At 36.9% G+C, this 23,826-nt stretch overlaps 1 protein-coding gene across 1 annotated transcript in view; it reads left to right on the top strand.

The window, feature by feature from the left end:
- The window catches only part of LRRC9 (leucine rich repeat containing 9), a 44,270-nt gene that overhangs the window by 10,232 nt on the left and 10,212 nt on the right, over positions 1-23,826 (top strand). The window contains exons 9-25 of the mRNA XM_035551412.2: positions 353-484; positions 1,860-2,036; positions 4,818-4,935; positions 6,452-6,587; positions 7,713-7,859; positions 8,876-8,997; positions 10,030-10,239; positions 11,566-11,685; positions 12,580-12,771; positions 14,005-14,130; positions 15,544-15,681; positions 19,559-19,736; positions 20,129-20,349; positions 21,093-21,215; positions 21,776-21,906; positions 22,976-23,084; positions 23,432-23,571. Coding sequence (XP_035407305.2) covers positions 353-484; positions 1,860-2,036; positions 4,818-4,935; positions 6,452-6,587; positions 7,713-7,859; positions 8,876-8,997; positions 10,030-10,239; positions 11,566-11,685; positions 12,580-12,771; positions 14,005-14,130; positions 15,544-15,681; positions 19,559-19,736; positions 20,129-20,349; positions 21,093-21,215; positions 21,776-21,906; positions 22,976-23,084; positions 23,432-23,571 — 2,520 coding nt within the window. The remainder of the gene's footprint in view (positions 1-352; positions 485-1,859; positions 2,037-4,817; positions 4,936-6,451; positions 6,588-7,712; positions 7,860-8,875; positions 8,998-10,029; positions 10,240-11,565; positions 11,686-12,579; positions 12,772-14,004; positions 14,131-15,543; positions 15,682-19,558; positions 19,737-20,128; positions 20,350-21,092; positions 21,216-21,775; positions 21,907-22,975; positions 23,085-23,431; positions 23,572-23,826) is intronic.

Below are 23,826 nucleotides of genomic sequence, written 5' to 3'. Positions count from 1 at the left end.
GCCTCGCACTGAACCCAAGCTCAGCAATTTGTATTGATATCATGAATGCCAAATAGCAAACTGAGACCTTCTCTTACTCAGAGGTGATTCCCGTATGTTAAGGATTACAGCACAGTGTCGAGGGTGAAATTGATAAAGTTTGGTGTTATGATCAGTAAAGGACCTTGCTATCCACCGTTGTAATCTGTCATCTGTCACTTTTAGATTAAAAATAAGAAATAAAAAAAGGTTGTTTGGGGGAAAAAAAAAGGAAGAAAAAAACCCACTAAATTAACTCCTCTCTTATTATGTTAATTTATGCATGTCCTTGATGCATTGTTCCAGGCAAAATTCTTCTAGTTTCTTTTTGCAGAATTGAAAGAGATTACCAAGTGGAAATTAAGAAGAAGAAGAAGAGTTTTAACTTAGTAGTACAATTTTTGTTGATGGAATTGGAAACAGTGGGAAACATTCGCTTTGAAGAAGGCTTATCAAATAATCCCTGGTAAACTTTTTAAGATACTCCAAACTAGAGCAGGTTTCTTATGATTCCAAGTTAATCATTTTTAACAAAATAAGTGTATTGCAAGGATCTGGACTGCTCTAAAGCTTCTGTGGTCTGCTTTGACACCATTTGCAGACAGCTGATGAGAGAGGAAGCTTGTCCTGAAGCCTTTGATTAAAAAAAAAAAAAAAAGGGGGGGCACAAGAATAAGCAAGGTATTCAGTTGTTTTATAATGACAGTGATAGTGATCATTCCAAGTTCCTAGAGACCTTTACTTGTGAAGAAGCATTAGAAGTTGCTTACATAATCTCTGTGTGAATAACCTTGATGCTCAGTTGAGGGGAGATTCAAATTTAGGTTGGCAGTATTTCAAGGACTGTTTTCTGTTTGAGTACACCAAGCTTGTCCACCTCAGCTAAGCTTTCCTTTTGTGTTCAGGGATGTTTATTAGAGCTGCAGGTAGTCCTGTGCATACTTCGAGGTTGTTTATAAATAGCATTCTGCTTAATTTTCATGCTACTTTCCAAAGCCAAGAATCTTCTTGTTTAGAAAATTAATAAATGTTTTTGCTTAAAAATTAATAAATTACTATTGTAGGGGTGAAAGCCAATCCCAAGCTTTTTGAATGAGTAATCCTAGCACAGAATCTCTTTGAGAAAGATAACTCTCACTGTTTGTATATCTTCTTTCTAAAAGAAAACTTTCCACTCATTGAAAAACTGTGGAACCTCCTGCATTTCTAGGTTGGAGTTCTTCCTAAGGTGTCTGACTATCACATAATCAGTAAGGAATTTTACAGTACCAGATGGAAGCACAGGAGCTTATCATCTTACTAGGGAGACACAGAGAAAATGGCCACATATTTGTTAAGTGACCTGACTTCTGTACCGCAGGACATAGGTGGCAGAACAGAACACTGAGCTTCTGCCCCCAGGTTCCCAGCTAGCCAATGGGCCATCTCTTCCTCCTCAAGTTTTATTCTAGAAACTTGCAGGTTCTTGCAAACCATGCTCACTTGATGCATAATTGCACTTAGTATGGTAGAACTACTCATTTGAGTAGTGAAGTAGGACTTAAACAAATTTTAAATACAACAGTGCAAATAGAGGAAAGGAACACAGTGAGTCACAGATGACAAGGTATTGATGGTTGATGCTTAACTTTGAATACAGCATTCAAATAAGGCTAGGTAAACTTCTATATCTCCATTTGAGAAAATAGTTGAAATGAAATGCACAAGAGGTATTGTTTGTGATTCTTCCTTTTGAATAGGAAACAGAATAAAATCATGTAGATTGCACTGAAAAATTCAGTGCAAAACCAGAACAAATTATTATTAACTTACTGTCTTCCTCTGTGCATTTCTGCACACAGGTTTAGTTCCTGCTGTGAACTAATTCAATCACGATTTTGTACCTGGGACTTCAGAGCATACAATATCATGGGAGTGAAAATAAACCGCATCTTTAGAGTGCACAATCAAATTCTGAGGCTGAAATTTGAAGAGAAGTTTCAAACGTTTCTGGAAAAAGAAGTTTTCTGTGTAGCAGAGTAAGTGCCTAAGTTTTAAGTGCTATTTACTGTAGCATTGGCATGCGAACAAAATAAACCTTGTGATTTCAAAGAACAGAAATATTTTGCAAAGCATCAAATAATTTAGGATTATTAAGAATTTTGAGCCACTTTTGCACAAGTAAAGGTGACTCAAAGTTTGTCACAGTCCCTGTGTTTGGTATTTCTCTGACTGGCTCTTGGTCTTCAAAGGTCCATAGCTTGACAGAAAATACCAGATAGAAGAATTGGTTCAGACTTACAGTGTTAGCATCTGGGTCTCACCTCATCTGTTCCTAATAAGGTTGTGAAAACAGAGTAAATGTTGTTATGAATGGCCAGATTCCTGAAAGCTGAAAGCAGCAGTAAATGAGCAATGCAAAAACAAACAGAACAAAGCCCACCTGGATGTATATGCATCTGTATTTCATTTGTATCACAGGAGAGCGTATACACATGTCAAGACGGTCACAAGGTTGATTTATATCCTTGCAGATTAGCCCTTTTTTTTTTTCTGCATAAGTATTAATTTTGAAATTTGTGTCATTGTGCCCTTTTATTTCACTACTTTCCAAGAATCAAACTGAGCCATGATGCAGCTGTGGTTTTTATTGTAAGCACTGGTAATTATCTGCCCAAAGCTGCTTGTAGAACCATGTCTCCAGTGGAGCACAGCATCTCCAGTCTTAAGACACCTGGTTGCCCACTTGTAGCTATGAGACAGAGCTCCTGCTTGCATCCATTTCTTTCTTTGCAATACCAAGGAGTTTGATGATTAGATGTGTGACTTATTTATGTAAGTTATGATTTTTAGTACAGTTAATACAGTGCTTTTAATCTTTTATGTGCATTTACTATGTTTATGTGTGTGTGAAAGCTTATTTTACGTTATATATAGATGTGTGTGTGATTTCTATGTGTGAATAAATAAAACAGGTTAAATATAAAATCCATGGCCTTCAAAAGAGCGTGAGAAAGTCGGGACATACTTCCTAGTTCTGTAGGTCCTGGGAGACAGCAGCTGCCTTTTACAGAAGTGTAACCATGACAAACGTTCAGAGGAGGGCAGAGATGATCTTATGAATCTACTAATTTTCTTCCTGTAAGTCTGTAGCTTAAAGTTATTTACCTCCATAGCTGAAACACCACTATTAAGCTTCTGGTTCATTCCAATACAACAAGAAATAGATTTGTTCATCCCTTGATGTCCTTCTCATAAAGTTGGAAGCATGAGATGACCCTTACTCAAATTATTTAAACTAGTAATCAATATCAGATTATTCTATTACCCCCTTCCTGTGATTTTTTTCTGGCCATGGGAAAGTCAGATTGGCACAGCCAATGGTTTTGAGAGTTCTTTTCATATTACCTAGAGAGAACAAAGTTTTTCAGGTAGCTCCTCGATGCATTCTATAAAACATTGGTAGGATATCCTCCTGTATAGCTGAAGAACTATCTCATTGTGTTAGCTTCTAGAGCGGATTAGCCAGATTAGATCTGTTCATATGTATTACAGCCTGTTCTTGTTGATCCCAAACAATTTATACATCTTCCCTAAGATGCAATTATACAGGGATTAGGCCGCTGTTCTTAAATTGAAACCTCATGGTCTGATGCTTGTTTTGGCAGATAAGTCCTGCAGGAATTTATCAAATGCTCACACTAACCTGCTGACACTCAAACTGCAGTGTCGTAAGCCACCAGAAATTGCATTCTTTAGGAAAAAAAAAAAAAAACAATTGGGAGGAAAAGAGCAGTTACCAATAGCTATGTAGTGTTTGTATGGCTTTCCAGATCTGCTGTCAACAAAGACTGTGTTATCCTCCTTTATCTTGAGTTATTGCTGTCTTCCTGCTAGGGATCTTCAGCAAATTTAAGACTTGTTCTTCCAGAGGTGTTGTCATTTAACCCTGGCAGGCCACTAAGTACCACACAGCCACTCACTCACTTTCCCCAAGTGGAATGGGAGAGAGAATTGGAAAGGTAAGTGTGAGAACTCCTGGCTTGAGATGAGGACAGTTTATCAGGTAAAACAATAGCCACATATACAAACAAAGCAAGAAATTAATTTGTTACTTCCCATCAGCAGGCAGGAGTTCAGCCAGTTCCAGGAAAGCAGGGCTCATCACGTGTAACAGTTACTTGGGAAGACAAACAGCATCACTCTGAACATCCTGCCCTTCCTCCTTTACCCCAGCGGTTATTGTTGAGCACAGTGCCACTTGGCATGGGGCATCCCTTTGGCCAGCCTAGGACAGCTCCTGGTTGCGTCCGTTCCCAGCTCCTGGTGCACCCCAGCTCCCTTGCTGGAAAAAGAGCACAAGGAGCAGAAAGGAGCAGCACAAGGAGCTCTGTGTGAGCATTGCTCTGCAACAACTAAAACATTCGTGTGTTATCCATGGTGTTTACATCAAAAAACTGAAATACAGCATCATATGAACCTCTACAGAGAAAATTAACTCTATCCCAGCCAAAACTGTGATGAGCTAAATAGATTGTTGGTTTTTTTGTGTTTTTTTTTTTTTTTAATATAATAAAGGGAATGGAGACTGCTTTAACCAATTATATAGAGTCAGGAAAGAAAAATTTCTCTTGTGATCTTGTGATTACTGTGAATGTGAATATTATAGAATCAGCATTAATTATAGTCTGTTATTCTTAGTAAATATTGTGCGCATGTATAAACTTTATCTGGTTAGAATAGCTATTCTTGCCTTTTGCCTGCTTTTGCAACAGCATAATGAAAACCTGAAGTCTTTCCCTCTGTCTTTTCTTCTTAAGAAACTACAAAGAGAAGATGGAGTATCTCTTCTATGTATTTAATCCTAAATTGCCAGTTAAGGAAAAGCAGCTGCTGCAAATACTGGAGGATGGTTTCCAGGATCTGGAAGTACATACGGTATGCTGCATTGTAGACAGAAGAATGTTATTGCTTAGGAAAGGACAGCAAAGAGAGCAGGCAGAAAAGTGCTGCTCTATCTTTCTCTCTTCTTTCTTTGATTTTTCTATTCATGCATCCTTTGGTTCTTCCTCTGTTCTTATCATATTTCTCCATTTTACTTCTGCTTCATTCTTCACGTCTTTTTGCCGTGTGTGGCAAAGTCATGATTAGTGCTTTCCAGTTTTCCTTTGTCATCTTCTTGTCCCTTCCTTATCAATTCTCTTTTCGCTGCAGATCATCCCTTCTCACTCACCACTACTCATCAATTTCCCCCCACACACCCTCAATATCAATAGAGTTTGATGGGACTCATGCAGGACTACTTTGGAAGTCTCCACAGTATCAGATGCAGCACCTGTTTGCTGCCTGTGGAACACATTAGTTCAATGGTTTCTTCAGTCAATTTACATGGTAATTTTCATTTCTGTTTTTTTGAACCGAATACTATCTTCCTATTATTTTGTTCTTCCTATTAGTGTTATCAGAAAGCATATCATGGATTTTCAGTTCTTTCAGTCTCAGTTGTAGCAATACAGCATCCTGGGTTGGGATTTGCAAGCATTGTCTTAAATCTAAATCACTGCTTCTTTTGTCCTTAAATATACTGGGATTAAGACTAGGATTATTTCTGGAATCTCCAGATACCTGACCCTAAATATTTGTCCCTACTGGCATGGATCCTGGTTGTCAGCCCAGTCATAACCCTAGAAACTGTCAGTCCTGTCCCAGTGACCCCTTTAATCTCTAGACGGAAAAATAGACAGATGGAATACATTATTTCATGATGAGTAAGAAATTATGAACAGAAGAAGCATTTTCACAGACTCACAGAATGGTTGAGGTTGGAAGGGATCTCTGGAGGTCATCTTGTCCAATCCACTTGTTCAAGCACAGTCACCTAGAGCAGGCTGTCCAGAATGATGTCCAAAGAGCTTTTGAATATATCCAATGATGGACATATTTCAGATAAGGAATTTTTCCATCTGATTTATGAAGGAAAAGAATAGAGAGTAGGAAAATGAATTCATGGCAGCTCATCTCTCTTCCCCATTGCTCTCATTTTCTTCTTGCCAACTGTTTGCACACCTGCCTTTCTCTTTTCACTCTGAGAAAAGATCGGATTTGGGGACAACAAGATTATGTCTTCAAATACAGTATCTATTTTCTTGTTTTGCTTTATTATTGTTTATATCATGCTAGTTTATAGAGGCCCTACTAAGATTCCTTCTTGTGGTATTACATGTTATGTAAGCCTACAGAAGGATGGGCCCTGTCCCCAACAATCTGATCTCATCTGTTTTTCTCATGCTGTTAAAATAACGCCACAAATCATCTTTTTACTCTTTATTCTTCACTTTTCCTGCCTGCCATCCCTTATTGTAATTCACATGTATATTTGCATGCTTAAATTTGTTTGCATTTTTAAGGGATGCTTTTAGTGGAAGATACTGGGGCCTTGCTTTAATCTTTGCAGCAGCCTGAGAGAAATGAAGCTGTTCCTCTCTGTAACAGTCTAAGCATATGTGAATGTCCCAGAATAGAGTTTCTGAAACAACAAGCCAAGGCTGAAGGCAAAAACAAGAGAGATCCTGAGGAGTCATTCAGGCATGGTAATTCAAAGTTGGAACAATATTGTAAAACTGATGATATATGGCTTGTCTAATTGCTGCATTTTGTGCTACAGGTCAAAGGACGTTTTGTAAATACTGTAAGTGGCCATGAGTTGGCATATGTAACTTGAAAGGAGCTCCGAAACTTTGCCGAAATCTGTTCCAGTGGGATTTTTGTGTATTAGGAAGCTCCACAAAGACCTTGGGCTGCTGGGAGTAATTCCCAGACAGGAGTTTGAAGCCTCTATGGGAAATGTCCTCATCTGAGATATAATTAGATATGTCTGATCTTTTCAAAATGTAACATCTCTAAAAAGAGCAGAGTAAAGAAAGGCACAAATACATCAGGTTAATTTGTGTCCAGGACTGGGCACTGAAATGAAAAATACCAGCCTTCTCTTTTTAGCCTGGTTTCCTAGAAAAAAGACTTAGGCAGTCATGCTGTGTGATGCTGTCATTTTAGTAGCTTAGGAATAATCAAGTTTTGGCCAAATTTGAAAAAAAAAAAAAAAAAAAAAGGCTTAGAAGTCTCAAAGATAATTATTCACAAATTTTGTAGAAATGTGGCTTAACCTAAGTTAAGTCACCTCCCCTCCTTCTCCCAGCCCTGCTCCCCGCTAAAGAGGCATTTCTCAGCTCTTCTAGAGTTCCTTCAATGTTAGCCAACAGGGCAGTCAGCGTGGACTTCTCAAACATCTTTCAGCATATATGTAGCTTGAAACTATCCACAGCATATACTACCTTTTGCTTGGCCTTGGTGTCCTGGAGAGCCTGGAGAAGATGGGTTTACTGTAGTATGGAAGGAAGACATTGGAGGTCACAAATCCACATGTTAGTTGCTCTCAAGGCTTTAAATATTAGCTAGTTAGAAACTTTGGATATCACTGTGTATTTTTTTTTTTGCCAAAGAATATTTGTTTTCATGAAAAACGTAAATACTAATAAAGATTCAGTGTTTATTTTACATATATATGTATTACATACATATTAGACCATTCATCATCCAGACCAAGATGTAGCTTGCTTATAATAACAGTAAGCATCATTTTTTTTTTTTTTTTTATTGTTCTGTCCCCATCCCCAAACCAGAATTAGAAGCATTGTATCTTTTCTCTCTACACTTAGGGATAGTGATAATTGCAAAAGTTTTCCTTGGCCGCAGTGCTCCAGTTTGTGCAGCAAGTCCCATCTGTCAAATCAACTACCCAGAAGCTAATTCAGTATTCAGGCCATGGAAATTCCTGGGAAGTGATGCATCTACTTCTAGTAATGGTATGTATTTGTAGGCACTTGTTAGCATAAAGTTAAGGTTAAAGTAACACTTGTATTCCAAACTCGTCATTCACTTCGGGTTGTGTCAAGAGGTTTCATTCCTGAGAACTCAGTCTCTGCTGAAATGCATGTTTTCAAAGGCAATAACAAATAAGAAGATCTTTCTGTGAACTAAATGAGAACAAATATTTATTCAAAGGGTGGAAGTGAGCTGTGCCATGCTGCTTTTATCATGCTTAGCTTACCGTCAGTACTGACTTACCGTCAGTCCACGCTAAGTGCAGCTTAATTCATGGAGGTTCATATGCACACTTCCGCAGGGGGATTGAGTAAGTGTTGCAAAGGGTCATACGTACATACCACAAAAGAAAGCTTCACCCTTAAAATCCACAGCCCTTATTTTTAAGCAAAGTAAAAACGGTTGCTGCTGATAAATGCTATGTTACAAGTATCGAGATTAAATCTGCGTATTATGTGTCCTCTTAGTGATAAATTCTGCTTTATGCTATTTTTTGCAAGAGAACACCAAGTGGGAATTGACTAATAATTTTACCTTTTCTCTCTGGTATGTCCTCCAAACTTTCAGATGCTTACAGGAAGCAACGGCTGTTTCTTTATAAAGGAATTAGGATTGTTCTGATTTCTTAGGAGGAAGTGAAAGCTAATTCGGAAGATGATCATACCACAGTATGATGGAGTAGTTTAGGACAGTGCAGGAATGAAAGCAATGCAGGAGAGCTGTTGGTGATCTCAGAAGCTAAGCTAGTCTTTCACAGGCTGTGACCTTTGTACTGGAATCTGACAGTTATGTATTCTACATGGGGGTTTAGATAACCAATTTAAACTCCTTTATTAGCCTGTGTGAATCTGTATGGCAAAGCAAGTCTAATGGCAGAAAGGAATAAATCTGAAGCGTCTTCATGGAAGGAGGTATCTTTGACTTACTAGCATTCTGAAATGAATACCAAGCTTAGCTTGAAAGCAATAATGTATTTGTTCTGTTTCCTCCACTTCAGAACTGTGGGCTTCCTTGGAACAGAAAAGTTGTGACTGCAGCGGCTGGCAGTGCGAGTGGTTTGTATTTGACCATGAGCTGGTCCTGCCAGAATACATTGCTGAGTTTGAGTATATTACACTGGTATGAACTTCTTTTTCCTACTGTGATAGTAGAGGGCAAGCCTTAGATTTCACAGCTCAAGACTTAAAAAAAAAAAAAAAAAAAAAAAAAAAAAAAAAAAGCAAGTAGGTAAAATGAAATCCTGTTCTACTCACAGGACCTGTCGAGCTTAGGTTTAAGGTTGGTTCTCTTCTTTCTAATCTATCAGATACAGATAAAACTTCTGTGGAAATCAGTGAGAAACTTTCTACTCATAGTGAAAGTTGGGGGAAGTTTTTATTTTGTAGTTGTAAAAGGTATAGCAAAGAAAGCAAAAATCCTCTAAGTTTCAACAGATAAAGGAAACGCAGATGAAAACTACGTCCTCTGTCAGTAAGAATTCCTTTCTTTGAGGTACCAGGCAAGGTAAAAGTGATAGTATTGGCTGTGCAAAAGATCTTGTTTTCATGGAGTCTTTAGGGAGCAAATGATTTTTAGTTGTTTAATTTAAATTGTGATATGAAGCTTTGGAAAAAAAAAATATATATATATATATTTTAATCTCAGCTGGTTTCCTGAACAAGCTTTCTTTGTAAGAATTGCTTCTGTTCCTTTTTGTAAGCCATATAATGCTACTCTTTCACTCATCTAGCTTCGTAACTTGCTGCCAAGGTGAAAGGTGAAAAGGGCCATTTCAGACTCTAAGCTACTCTGGGGAAAGGAAGGAAAAGTGTGGAATTCACTGATGTCTGCCTGGCCCGTGGTCCAGTTGTAGACTGCTCCATGGTAATTCTTAGGCTTAAGGAATTTCAGTGTACAGTTTTACTTTTAACTCTAGCCAGAGTTATGCGTGGCATACAATAACCTATAAAAGGAAAAACATCTTGCAGTGCTTTGATTAGGAGGCAATTAAAACCCAATTTTTAGCAGGTCTGTGTTACAGAAAGATGATTTCCTAACTTAATTGCCATTAATTTCCTAATCAAACTTCTCTTTTTATGCTGAGTATTAGATTTATTATTTAAGTAGAAATTAGAAGGTTTACGAACTTTTGGTGTCTCTTATTTTATATAGGTCAAAGACAAATCTCTGTTTTCCACATGCAATGTAATTGTGGAAGAGGGAGAGAGAAGCACAGAAATATTTATTCTGTCTCATGATTTGCAACATGATGATGAAGTTTTGAACATGGAACCAACAGTAAAAGTGAGGCCTAAGATTGCTTACTTAGATGAAAAAACAATATTTTCAGTGGCTAAGGTCAATATCTACAGTCAGGTACAGGTGAGGTATTGCTGTCAAATTTGCAGTAGAAGAAATGTATTTTGTAATTGTTACTTTATTTTTCAGGTTGGCCCATGACCTAAACCAAAGACAGTACGTTCATTTTTAATTTTCTGTTTGGGTTTGTTTCTGATGTTGCTGACGTTTACTTGACATCAGTAGAACTTGTGTTCCTCTGCCTGTCAGTTATTACCGATGAGAATAACAGTAGCTTTCCCTGTTGTGTAAGGGACAAATAATTTCAATGAAAAACAGGTTAAGAAGAATGGATCTGAGAATAGGATATGACCTATTATCCTTTCCATCAAATTTTATGGAATATGTGACTGTATGCCATTATACCGATTGTTCTTGAAAAGATTTTGGGAGTGGGGGGTGGGTCAGATTTGACATCAGAAGAATGTAACCCGTGGAGAAAACACATTTTTTAAAAAAGCTGCAGATTTTAGCTTAAGAAGTGCATGTTGTTATAGTAGCTGCACAGAAAAAACACTTCTTCAGATGGGAATTCGTATGCATAATTCTGACATTGCATTCATATGCATAACTATTGTGTGGAATCTTCAGAAGCCCCATTTTCTGACGAAGTAGCCCTGCTAAATATCTGATACTTTAAATTATGAAATAGTTTCTGAACTGTCACATTTTTAACTTCAGTTTGTGAGCTGATCCTGCTGGTTATGTTTTTGATCCCATTTTTATATATCTTCAAAACATCTTCAAATAAACTTTTTATTTTCTAAAACTTATTTAGAGACAAGAAAAGGAGCGTAACAATTCTGTTCTTGTTTTATCAAAATGCCATCCTTACAGTGATCTGTTTGCAGAGAAATACTAGCAATTCTCCCTCACTTGGCCTTTTTCTAAGGATCTCTTCCCTGTGTCTGCTTGGCCCCTTTCTTCCCATCCTGTTTTCTAAGAATTGAAAAGCTACCAGTTCCTTAGCAGCATCTCCATTAAACGGAGAACTTATTAGAACTTATTGTTTCCTTCTGCTGTGAACTGATTGACTGTCTGACTCTCCATCTTACCCAGGCCATTTTTATTTTGGGAAGAAGTTATAAAATAATTAAGTTATAAATAAATAAGTCTTCAAATAAGCGAAAAAAGAGTAATTGTAGCCTTTAGTTGTGTTTTCATTGTTTTATGTTACATTCACCTTTCGCATTCGCCTTTTGTACTCTTTTTATGGTTTGCCAGTAGGATATTGTTTATATTTGCACTCCGTCAGTTGAAGCTTTTTCACTTTTAAGGCAGCAGTGGAGTATTACAGAATTTGTCTGCATGTCTAGTAAAATCACAATTTCTGATATACTTTTGACCTAGGTTTTGAATTTGCACGGGAACAGCCTGAGTCAGCTGCAGAACATCTCTAGACTTAAAACACTTCGAAAGCTTATCATCAGCTTTAATGAATTTACTTCCTTAAATGATGTTTATGACTTGGTGAGAAATTAAGCTTTTTTTCTTCTTTAAAAGAAACATTTACTCACATAAATATTCTTGTATAATGGAGTGGGCTTACAGGACAGAACTGGGCCTGGAGGTGCACTGTGGAACAAAACAGAGGGCTGAACTAGAATCATGAATGCTGTGGTAATATTAGCAGTCAGCAGTTTTGGTGCCTGTTAATGTTGTCTCCAGTTTGAATCACAATATTACAGTGGTATCACTTTATCACCCATCTGTCCTTTGTAGTTGTCATTTCATTTTAACAAATAGTGATATTTGGGGTGAATGGGATACCAGAATTCTCCACCTGGCTTAGCATTGGCCTACTTGATTTGGGTCACGCTGCTTTTCTCCCCCTTCCTTCCAAATATGTGGAATGAAATAAGTGTAAAAATATCAAAGTAGAGGTGATTAATAGGAATAAAAAGTTGAACTACATGGACTTGGAGCAGGATGGTAAAGAAGTAATTCATCTTCAGCCTGAGAATGCTACATGGTACATGGCTGGTAAGTCCTAGCCAGGACCACTGGGCTTTTCTGTATTACCACTGGGGATTCAGGGATCCAGCTCCTCAGTTGTCTTTAGGCCACTTAGGAGGCTCTTGATATGAGCTCTAGATATGGTCTTCTCCTTTCAACAACTTCCTGGCTGGCAGTCAAGTAGACATTGTATGCCAAAGTGCTCTGCCAGGTAACGGCTCCTCTGTTGTCTTTACTGGGACATGGCTGGAGCACGCTAGATCTCCCTCAACAGAGACACTAATGAGTGAGGAAAGTCCTAGGCATTGGATTTGATAAAGTCTGTTGAAAGATTAAACGTGTCTGATTACTTTAGCTGAAGTTTATCTTGCTACAGTTTTGGCCACACTTCAAATCTTTGTTTTGCAGCCCAACCTGGAGTATTTTGATGCAAGCCATAACCATGTGATTACTCTTGAGGGCATAAGAGGCTTAACCAAACTGCAGTGCTTCAACTTGAGCTGGAATCAGCTGAAAAAATCCTGGGAAGTTATAAACATTTTAAATGAACACACTCCCAATTTACTAAGTCTTGACGTCACACACAACCCATGGTATAAGGTACATAGTGCTTGAAGTTCCTGGGAAACTGTTCTAACCAGGACCACAGTTAGGTCATAAAGGTTTAAAGTCTGGACCTGCACCTTAATAATTCTAAGGTCTCGTGTAAGTAGCCTTATGATCATGTTATGGCGTCTTTGTTCTCAAAAGGACTTCATTCTGTAGTCACAGCCTAAACAAGTGGTAGCGAATAAGCTGTGTGGCACTTCTATTTAGAGATGTCTCTGAGGCATAATTTCTTTCTTTTCAGTTTCCAATAAGAATTTTTTTGGTAGCCTGTGCCAAATGTCAAGAATCAAGCCATGGCTTTAATTTTTGCTGGCTCAGCTGCACTGAATAAGGGATGGGAGCAGAGATCTTTCCTAGCATTGGCGCTGATTACATACAGTTTGTCTCTCTCTTACTGCATGCATCTCTCAGCAGCAGCACAGATGTGTTGGCTGGAGCTTCACAGAGAGAGCCAATACTCAGCCCTTTTACTGACTCTCATACGTTGATATTGCCCAAACAGCTTCTGGAACAAATGTTCTTTATTCCTTTTGAATCAGTACATTTAAACATCAGTTCAGAGCAAAGCAGAAAATCCTTATTACTTTTCAGAGGATGCATGCTACCATCTAGCTCATAAAAGATCGCATTTGGGTTATTTGACTGTCAAAATATATCTTTATACCATCCACAAAAACATTATTATTCAGCATGTGAGAAATGTGTAGTTCATTTATTTTATATTAAACTAGTGGGAAGGCTAACCTATTCCCTATGTATAGGGTAGGTTTGTGGTGATGTCTTGAGGTTTCAGCGACACCTCTAAATCCTTTAAACATCTTTCACATGTCCTATGAAGCTTTTGGCTTTTGCAGTATTTCTAGATCATAAATGAAACTCACAGATTATAAAATAGACAGTAATACAGCTCATATATTAGTGAGCTTTGTAGGATTAGTAACCTTCTGAGTTAGATCATGTGACTTTAGAGCAATTTGTTACCATCAGTGTCACATAAAATCAGAATAATCAAAATTGGCCCAAAGATACATTGTCTTACGTGTTTTTGGCAAACTACATAAGCAGGGATGACACGGTGGCTCTGTTGGAGATCACTACCAAGCTCTAACTCTTGACATCCATGAGCTGACGGTATGCTAAACAGAAAGGAAATAGAAGTCTCTGGTATGTACTGTCACATTTTTTATTTTTTTAAATAATTGACGGTTTATTTCTCTCTTCAAGCCAGCCTCTTTGCGGCTGAGTGTCATTGGTCAATTAAAAGCTCTCACTAACCTAAATGGAGTCATGATTACTAATGAAGAAGCTGCAGAAGCATTACGCTATATTGCAGGATCAAAGATAACCCAGGTTTGATATCTGTTTTCTTGTAACTTACAATGGATGCTATGGAAAAGGAAAGCTTTATGAATATATTTTTTTATGTCATTCTATGCAGTTTTTTGTTTGGTTGGTTTTTAAAGACAACTTGGCACTCTGATTTTTTCTGAAGGCAGTCGTTTTGTCTTTGCTTCTAGCAGTAGACGAGAAATTATTCAGTAAACACATATCTTAAAAGATCTTTGGTACCAAAAATTGTGTTCTGGCATGATGTTGGAATCCGTGTTTAGGATCTGCTGAATTCAGAATGCAAGACAGTTACTATGTTTGCCAAATAGAAACAATAGAGGGAAAAATAACAGGCTAAAACAATAGTACTGTATGCTTTTTTTTTTTAATATCTTGTGCCAAATCCCTTGTTTGAAGGTCTTTTCAATGGGTAAATTTTTAGAGTATTTTACAAGCATATATGAAGCAATTCTTTGCAACCCCTGAGCACAAACTTTTTTTATTAGAACTTTGGACTATATACTCTCCTGAATCTTAGGCTGAGCCTAAGCTAACATGCTTCATGAGCTGTCTAGGTTGGAACTCAATATCATGCTGACACAACATTTATATGATCAGAGCACAGTCACAATGAAACTGTCTGCTCAGTCAATGCTGAGTAAGATCGTGACTTCCTGCAAAGAAAAGGACAAATATCTTCCCAGAAAACAGACTAGAGGTAAAACAGAATGTTTAATACAGTCTACCTTCTCTGTTTTAAGTGCTGAAAACTCTTTAAAAAATATATATATATATATGTGAAGGTTCTATACGAATCTTGCAAACAATTAGGCTTAATAAATCTATGATTTATTATAGAATCTATTTATCTGCTGATATATCACCTTTCCCTTTCAAGAATAGCAGAATTTTTATGCTTTTTGCTATATGCTAAGATGTGAACTATGTATCATAGAATCATAGAATGGCTTGGGTTGGAAGGGGTCTTAAAGATCATCTAATTCCAACCCTCCAGCCATATGCAGGGACACCACCCTCTAGATCAGGTTGGCCAAGGCCCCATCCAGCCTGGCCTTGATCACCACCAGGGATGGGGCATCCACAACTTCTCTTGGCAACCTGTTCCAATGCCTCTCTACCCTTACAGTGAAGAATTTCCTCCTAGAGTCTAGTCTAACTCTATCCTCATTTAGTTTAAGACCATACCCCCTTGTCCTATTATCTATTTTAGATAAAGAGACCTACTCTATCTTTCTTGTAAGACCCCCCGTTAAGTACTGAAAGGTCACAATGAGGTCTCCCCAGAGTCTTCTCTTCAACAGGCTGAACATCCCCAACTCTCTCAGCCTTTCTTCATAGAAAAGATGCTCCAATATAGTAAATCTTGTTATATTATCTACTTAATACAGTATTTTCTTCTTTTTTTCCCCCCAGGCATCGCTGTTGGAATATTCTAGGACTGATGAAGAGACACCCCCTATTCTCAGTGTATTTTCTTGTGCTACGATTCTGTCTCAAATCAGCAAAAACAAAGTGGATTCACAGATGCATCATAACAACTGGTATTCAATGGTAAGGCTGAGGCTGTTTAATATACTTATGTCAAAGTTTAGATTGATCTATATAAAAACTTTCTTTTGTCATGTTAGTTTAAAGGTTTTATGCTGTTTATATATATATTACTGAAAACTTGCAAGTGTAACCAATAGTTATCCTTTCTCCAGTAGCCATTTCCAGATGTCTCACAGGAAGTTCCAGATACCCTGAAGAGGGCATTTAATTTACTGTTTTTGCAATGCAACTTTCTTTTTAGCGTTAATAGATTTTTAAGACCAAGGAGAACCAAAAACATTTCCTAGACTGACTTTCATAGAATCATAGAATATCCAAGTTAGAAGGGACCCACAGGGATCATTGAGTCCATTTCAAGTAACAGTAAATCTACCAGGTCTCTCTTATCTCTCTATCATTTCTACCTTGTTTTTGAAACAAATTTAGCTACTCTCAAATTTCACCCACTCATTGGTCTCTTTCCAATGTTGTAAAGGACTAGAACCAGATGTTCTAAAGGACTAGGAATCTTTTAGTTATTTTGCCCAAATCATCCCACTTTTTACTTCTTAAGATCCATCCTCTAACCAGTTTTTCTCTATTAAACAAGAGATAAGTTTGCTTTTGGATATCATTATTTTTTATTACATTCTCAGAAAGTAGCTATTAAACTTTTTAATACACTTAAAATATCATTAAAAACACTTCAATATTAGTTTTTGTTTCCTGTGAACTGTCCTGTAATCCAGTAACAAAGCCATTAACTTTTGATCGTTTACTCTGTGGCATATAAGCCTTTCTATGGTACCTAAGGATTACATCAAGCTAACTGAGTTATTCTGGTCATCCTATTTATCCTTAATACTAGTATAACTTCAGTTTGTTCATAAACCTTTAGAACTTCCCAAGTTATGCTATGATTGTAATTAAATGAATTGATGAGTGGCTCAGGGTTCATAAATGTCCTCAAGTGAAAAATGTCTTTTAAAAACATTAAGATGAGTAGTTCCAGGTTTGGGTTCTTTTTAGTAGCTGACAAAGTATTTCCTTATCCATGTAAATTATGAGCATCTCATCCTGATCCTCCCCAAAGGCAGAGGAAAACATGCACTGAAACTATCCTTCTCTTATGTATTCTGATTGACCATTTTACAATCCTTAGATAGGATCAAGCCTGTAGCATTGCTTGAATTTCATTAGGTTCTGATTATGATCTCTCTGATTATATTGGCAGTCAAATTTGTATTGATGTTCTTAGCTTTCATTATCAGCAATCTGTTTCTCACAACTATTTTATTCTCATGGCTGTCATTTTTCCTATTTTTCATTTGTTTCCGCTCTACTGGAAACAAAGAGCCTGATCCAGTAGGGCTCATGAACATTTGCTTTTGTCTATAAATGTTAAAGGATGAAGATTTTTTTTTAACTGTAAGTGAAAAAGTGTGTAATGATAAAGTGTTTATTGTTTAAACTTCTGCATATTTAAGCCTCTCATAACTAGCCTTCACATATTTAGTTACATTTTTGTGTCACTCGTTTTGTTCAACAGCTTTTGGCATATGAAAGTTGCCCTTTCTACAACAATAAGGGTATATAACACAAATATAAGCACACGCTTATAAGATGTACTTGCATGGTTTTGTGGTGGTGGTGTTTTTGTGTGTTTTTTTTTCCAAAGAACTATCTCTAAAGGCAAGACAAAGTCCTTAATCTACTTGCTTCATTTAAGAATTTGAGGAATCCCAAATGTTGTATAAGTATTTCAAATGAAAGTGACAATGAAGCTTTATGAACATTGAGCAAGTTTTTAAAGAGCGAGGACACTGGTGGCAAGGATGATGAGAGAACCTGACTGATTTGGGCAATTGTAGTCAACTCCTTTGCATTATCTCCCCGATCAGTAGAGGCTGGCTCTAAGAATTTTTCATTAGAAAATTCAGTAGCTATGCTTAGCTTATTTATTCTTCCAATTTTGAATCCGATCTGTTTCTGATGTCACAAAAGCACAATATTTAAACATGTTGAAGTATGAGTTCTTTTAGTAAATTGTATAAACCTAAAATCTCTACTGCATATAATAACACAGCTTTCTAATACTAACCCTTGAAATATAGTCCAGACTAAAATTTAGACACTTAGGCATGTTCCAAATCTAAAGCCAAATGATCTTTTCCATGTGTATATTGAACTCTGTACTAATCAATTTCTTGTGGTCAGGCAGGATTAACATTTTTGGAGAATTCTACTAAATATCAACACGAAAACTGTCTTGCAAGAAAAGAGCCAATACATCTAATTTCAAACTAACAAACGTTGAAAAATAACCCTTTGAACATTATCTCTCACCTTGAAAGACTATGTCAAGACTATGTTATGAACTAATTAAGCAGTTACTAACCAGTTCCTAATTGGGTCTTTGCTCTCAAAATGTCTTAGGTCATTCACAACAGGTCTCTTCTGGATTCTCTAGCGTCTAGCATTGTAGCTGAACCTTTCCTTCACTGGAATCATCAGTTTGTCTCTCGTTCAGCTGTTCATTTTCATGGAGTTTGGAGGAAGTCAGTATCTTTCAGTATAGTGCTCGTCTGACAGATTGAACCAAATGTCACCAATAGGTTTGAAAGTTAGTTGTAGGGCTAGCAGATGGATATGCAGGCAGCACAATCACACTAGCCTTTTTTTCTCAGGAAACTGAGCTAACAGAAGGCCGCAAGAGTCAGTGGAGGAAGATCCAAGGTCATCCTAACCTGTTGTGATCCATCAGTTGAAATCATGTTAATCTGCCCAGTATGAAAAGTTAAAAGCTTCTCTGTCAGTTTGATTTGTTATTAGAATATGGAATGGCTGGAGGAAAACACATTTCTGTTGATGAGCAGAGCATTTCATTCTATGTGCATTAGGGAATTCATGTTTGCAGAAATTGCCAGGAAAGTATGCTTTAGCATATGTCATATATGTTTTGTGACATCAGAGAGAAAAGATTCATGGAGGGTAAGATACTATTTTGGAAGATAAAATACTATAGCAAAAAAAATATTTTCCAGTCATCAGCAAAATAACTCCACTGGCACTGAGCGTTTTCATGATTATTTGTTTTAGGCTTAAATACAATCCTTGATATTTTGGGTCCATACCATACAATCTAAATTTTTTTTGTTTGGGGCTTTATGATCCTGTTGTTTCTTCATTGTGCAAGGGTTGGCTAACATACTGCAGTATCATCAAAAAGCAGGGGAGTCATCGTCGTACAAACAGGTTGTGGATAGGTTTGTTAATAGCCCTGTCTTTACAGGAAGCTTGCTGCCGGGTGTCTGAAGTCAGACCTTGTGTAAGAAAGTCCATTGACAATGTGGGCAGCAAGATATCTACTTGCTACCTAGCTTTATTTGTTTCTGTTCAAGACTGTTTAAAGAAAATCACTGAAGTTGTTAATCTGTGATATAAAGAGTACTTTGTATATAAAAAGCATGAAGTACTACAAAGTTAGGATAAATTCTGCTCTCCCTCAGCCTCTGCTAAATCTAAGTTTAAATAACAGTCTCTTAGCGCTAGGGTGGAAATCCTTTTCCCATTGCAGTCCTGTTGTAGAATGAGGATCTGTAAAGCAGACTTACCAATAAAAAAATCTTATTACATTGACAGAAGATTTTAAGTGAACCAAAGCTATCAAAGGTCTGACACAGATGAGGAAAAGAAAAAAAAAAAAAGTTATGTTCAGATAGCTTCAAGTGCAAAGGTATGTTTGGGAACTGGCATTCTTATGTTATAGAGTCCTTGGTTTTTGAGGAGAAGCTGAGGTTTTTTGAAGTGTATTAAGATATTTTTTTTTTCTGTTGCATAATGAGGAAACGTCACATCCTGGGTTTTTTAATTATTATTTTATTTGTATTTTTTGCAGATTACTGTCTTAAATCTGGATGGCCAACATCTCTTCAAAATTTCGAACCTGGAAAAATTGGAGCACTTAAGATGGGCATCATTTAGCAACAACAATCTCACACAAATAGAAGGGCTAGACTCTTGTCTTAACCTCGAAGAACTCACTTTAGATGAAAACTGTATTTCAACACTGGATGGTACTATATTTACCATGGTAGTGGTAATTCAGGCTGTTAAGCCAGGTCTCAGTAGAGATGTTTCTTTATAGGAAAATATTATAGATGCTAAGATTTATTTGCTGGCAACTGTACGAGTTTTTCAAATATTGAAAAATCTGATCTTTAGTTTCCGAGTGTATCTTTAACAGAACTGAAGTAAGGGTGGGAGGCAGAGCAGTTATGTTGCAGGAAAAAAAATTATTTTTTTAAATGGCGTATTTTAATGGCATATTTATGTTTAATTGATCTAATGATTAATAGTCTGGTTACCGTTGGACCTACTAACATAAACTTTGTCACTTATGTGTTTTACCATCTGTATCAGACATCTTTTTCTATTACAGCTAAGTGCATTCTGTTTATTTTTTGAGGAATTTCAAAGCTCACCAAACTTACAAGACTTAGTGTAAATAATAACCATCTTACCAGCCTCAAAAGACATGTGTTTGAAAATCTGTGTCATCTTCATTACATTTCTGTTGAGAACAACAGGATCACATCTTTAGATGGTTTAAAGAAAACCTACTCCCTAATAGAACTGTACATAAGCAATAACTGTGTTTCTACCAACCGAGAGATGTATCATTTAAAGGTAAATATAGATTTACTGATTCAGATATGATTTATTCATTTATTTATTTTAGCACATTAGAAATAGTCTTCCACCACTTGGAACTCGGGAAGTTTTACTTCAACACATAGCTGGAGGTTTTGCCTGTGAGTGCTGCATTCATATATCTTTACAGATGAATCTGAAGTGATAAAAACCCCACTCTAACCTCTTTGATTATACTTATTCCTGAGAAGGAAGGTACTAAACCTTCTGGCTGGATTGGGCTCAAAATTTTCTGCAGTTAAACATCACTTGTACTGCATAGGCTTTAAGGCTTAAAAACCATGGAATAATTCTACAACTCATGTCAGATAACAGCAAACCACACCTGCAGCAGCTCCAGTTCTTTTCAACTAACACATGTATGACAAACTTTGTTGGCTGGATTCGGACACTTACTAATGGGAGACTGAGGCCCTGGTTCTTATTTATGTTCAGACTCTCTTAAAACTTTGTGAAAGCACAAAGGCTTTTTTAGGGAATAGTTTTCACTTACTTTAAGGGCTTTATTTGTGGTTTAAGTGATGCCAAGTGCTTTTAATCTAAATGAAAATATCTGGGTTCTGTTAAGTGGTTTCTTGGTGTTGATTCATGCAGATGACAGCTGAAGAAATAGCTGAAGGTGGGGGGGGGGAATGAATAGCTGAAAAAATAGCCTGAAAGCACGTATGTGTGTATATTTTAAAGTGATACTAATAAAAGTGTGTTTTTTCTTTTCTCAGGGTTTGACTAATCTGATAATTTTGGACATGAGTGGAAATACAATAGTCTGGAAACAAGATAACTACCGACTATTTGTATTATTCCATCTTCCGTCTCTAAAAGCTTTAGATGGTATCAGAGTAGTAAGTTATTCTGTATGTGGATTATTACTATAATTTTTGTTAAAATTATTCTTCTATAAATAAAGACCCAAATGATCAGATTTATTAATATCACGTGTGTAATCCTTTAATGTGCTTAATAATACTCCATTTTCTCTTTCTGTCTCTTTTTTAATCATTTTGGGGTAGAAATTGCTTTCCCCCTCCCCCCTCTTTTTCTTTTTTGTAAACGTTCCAACCACAATAGTGTCCTGGCACATTGCTAGAGTTCTGGGGACTTTAACTGTAAGTGTAACTGTGGAGCATCAGCATTTCTAACACTTATGAAATCAGTATATATTATTTACAAATCTTCTTTATGGACTAACTGAGAGAACACAGACTGTCTCCATTAATCTGTTGCACAAGGGAAAATGTTAGCCAGGTCATGAAGACTAAATAACACTTTTTAAGTTACTTCGATTTTAAGCATTTTTAAATCATTGATTACCCTCTGTGCTAAAACGTTTCTTGCCTGTATTACTATAATAGTTCTAGATCTGTCTTAATATAGCAGAAATCAGTTGAAATGCATTTAACAGGAGCCAACAGAAGGAGAAAGTGCTAGAGATTTGTTTGGAGGCAAACTTACCTCTGATATGATTGCAGACAGACTGGGTCATTCAGACTTCACAGAAATGCAAGAATTAAATTGGGCAACCTCTAATATCAGGTACAGTTTGTTGTTGTTTTTGTTTTGTTTTGTTTTCGGAAATGCATTATCTGTTAAAAGTATCGTTTAAGACTGTGGTTAGAATGTGAAAATCTGAAGTTAGGACTTATATTTAGCAAATGTGCCTGATAATTCCATACTGTTTGTAGGCTGAATTATCTCAACTGATCCATAAAATGAGAGTAATTTTTTCATCGCAAACGGTTACTGTCCAGAGTTTTATTGAAGATATGTTCTTTCTCTAGACGTTTCTACTTTTCATTTAGGGAGTGGTACTGCTTGTATGCAGTTTGACAGAAAATGTCTAGGAGACCTAGAACACTGACTCTAGTCAGAGAATATCAAGAAGAGAAATTTTCTTTGATCAAAACCCATCTGCTCTGATTCCTTTCAGAACAAATTCAGTCAAAGTGAGAACAGATGCATATACATGTGCAGTGCCGTCTAAGTTTTCTGTAAAAGGTTGTAGAGCAATTCTGTCACATCGACCATGTGCCTTTTAAGGTCTTAAAATGGCCAGCCTTGATTTTTCTTGAAGAGATTTATCAAAAGCTCAATTATGGATTCCCTAAAATCACTTGAGGAATGTGTCTCTGACCAGTAGAGTATCCTGATTCTAATATTAACTAGCAACAAGTAACATGAAAGCAGGCTTCGACTCAGATGAGGTGCACAGTTAGAATCTGGGTGGTGCTTTGGCAAGCCTCAGGCTAAGTGGAGAATGGAGTACTCCATATGAGCAATTGCAGTTCCAGCACTACCAGAAAGCAGTGAAAACAGCCCAAGAGGTGTGGAGCTGGTATTCCAGCAATGAGCTGTACAAGCAAACAGAATAGATTGTTGCAAGTGCTTGCCTTTGATGTTAGAATCAAGCCAATTTTTTATTAGTGGAAAAAGAACTGTGAATTTGTTGTGAGGTTTTCGTCAGGGTGCATCTTTCATAGGAGTGCATTGCATTTCTTAACAAAAAGCCAGTACGTTAGGGATCCCATGCTACGTATGTCATTTATAGCTTATTTTTCTGTTATGTGTATTCTAAATATCTGATTATATTCTTTCCTTAATCCAGAGCCGTAGAGCTGGTGCCAGCAGATCAGTTTAGAAATGTCTACAGTGTAAATTTACAGAACAATGATCTCACGTCTTTCAGTGGTTTAATCTTCCTTCCTAATGTCAAGGTGAGTTCATGACAATTTTTTCTATTTTTAGTAATAATATTAATAACAAAATAATTTCCTTTGATTGAAAATGTAACTTTAATCACTAATAAGCTACTTGTGTTTTTTTAACAGTAGTCAATCAGCACAAAGTTGATTGCAACCACTATTGCAATTTTCCAATATTGTTGCAGTAAACTGATCCAAAAAATCAATGAACTGCACTAGACTTTTTAAAACACTGTAGGTTGACCCAATCATATTTCTAAAATACAATCAAATTTCTGGATCAGAAAAATGTAATTGGCAGTTCTGCTAATGAGTTAGCAGAGGAGCATTCATTTGATCTACTGTGTTTCCTTTGTAAGGTATTATGTCTGAACTACAATCAGATTGAATCGATACTGCCTGGACAGAAGTCTCCAAATCAGGTAACAAATAGGCAGCACCTGTATCGAAGGGTGGCCTCTAGTGGATATGGACAGCAAGAACTTGCCAAAGGAAGAAGGTACCACCAGCTTTTAAAATACGATTATATCTCTCTTTTACTCCATTGAGGAGGAAAGAAGTCTCTTCAGAGTCAGTAGCTTCAGATCTCCTGCTGTTTTTGTTTGTTTTGTTGTTGTTTTATTCATTTTGCACATGTATGGCGTGTTTGGTATCATCTAGTTGGTTTTGCTTTCCTAAATTTCCACAACTTGTTAGGCTAGTTCTTCATCAAAATAACAATACCAAGCTTTTGCTCCCCATTCTTTGGATCTTG

This window comes from Cygnus atratus, chromosome 5 (assembly GCF_013377495.2).
Source record: "Cygnus atratus isolate AKBS03 ecotype Queensland, Australia chromosome 5, CAtr_DNAZoo_HiC_assembly, whole genome shotgun sequence".
NCBI lineage: Eukaryota > Metazoa > Chordata > Aves > Anseriformes > Anatidae > Cygnus > Cygnus atratus.
This window is presented reverse-complemented; position numbering and strand designations above follow the sequence as displayed.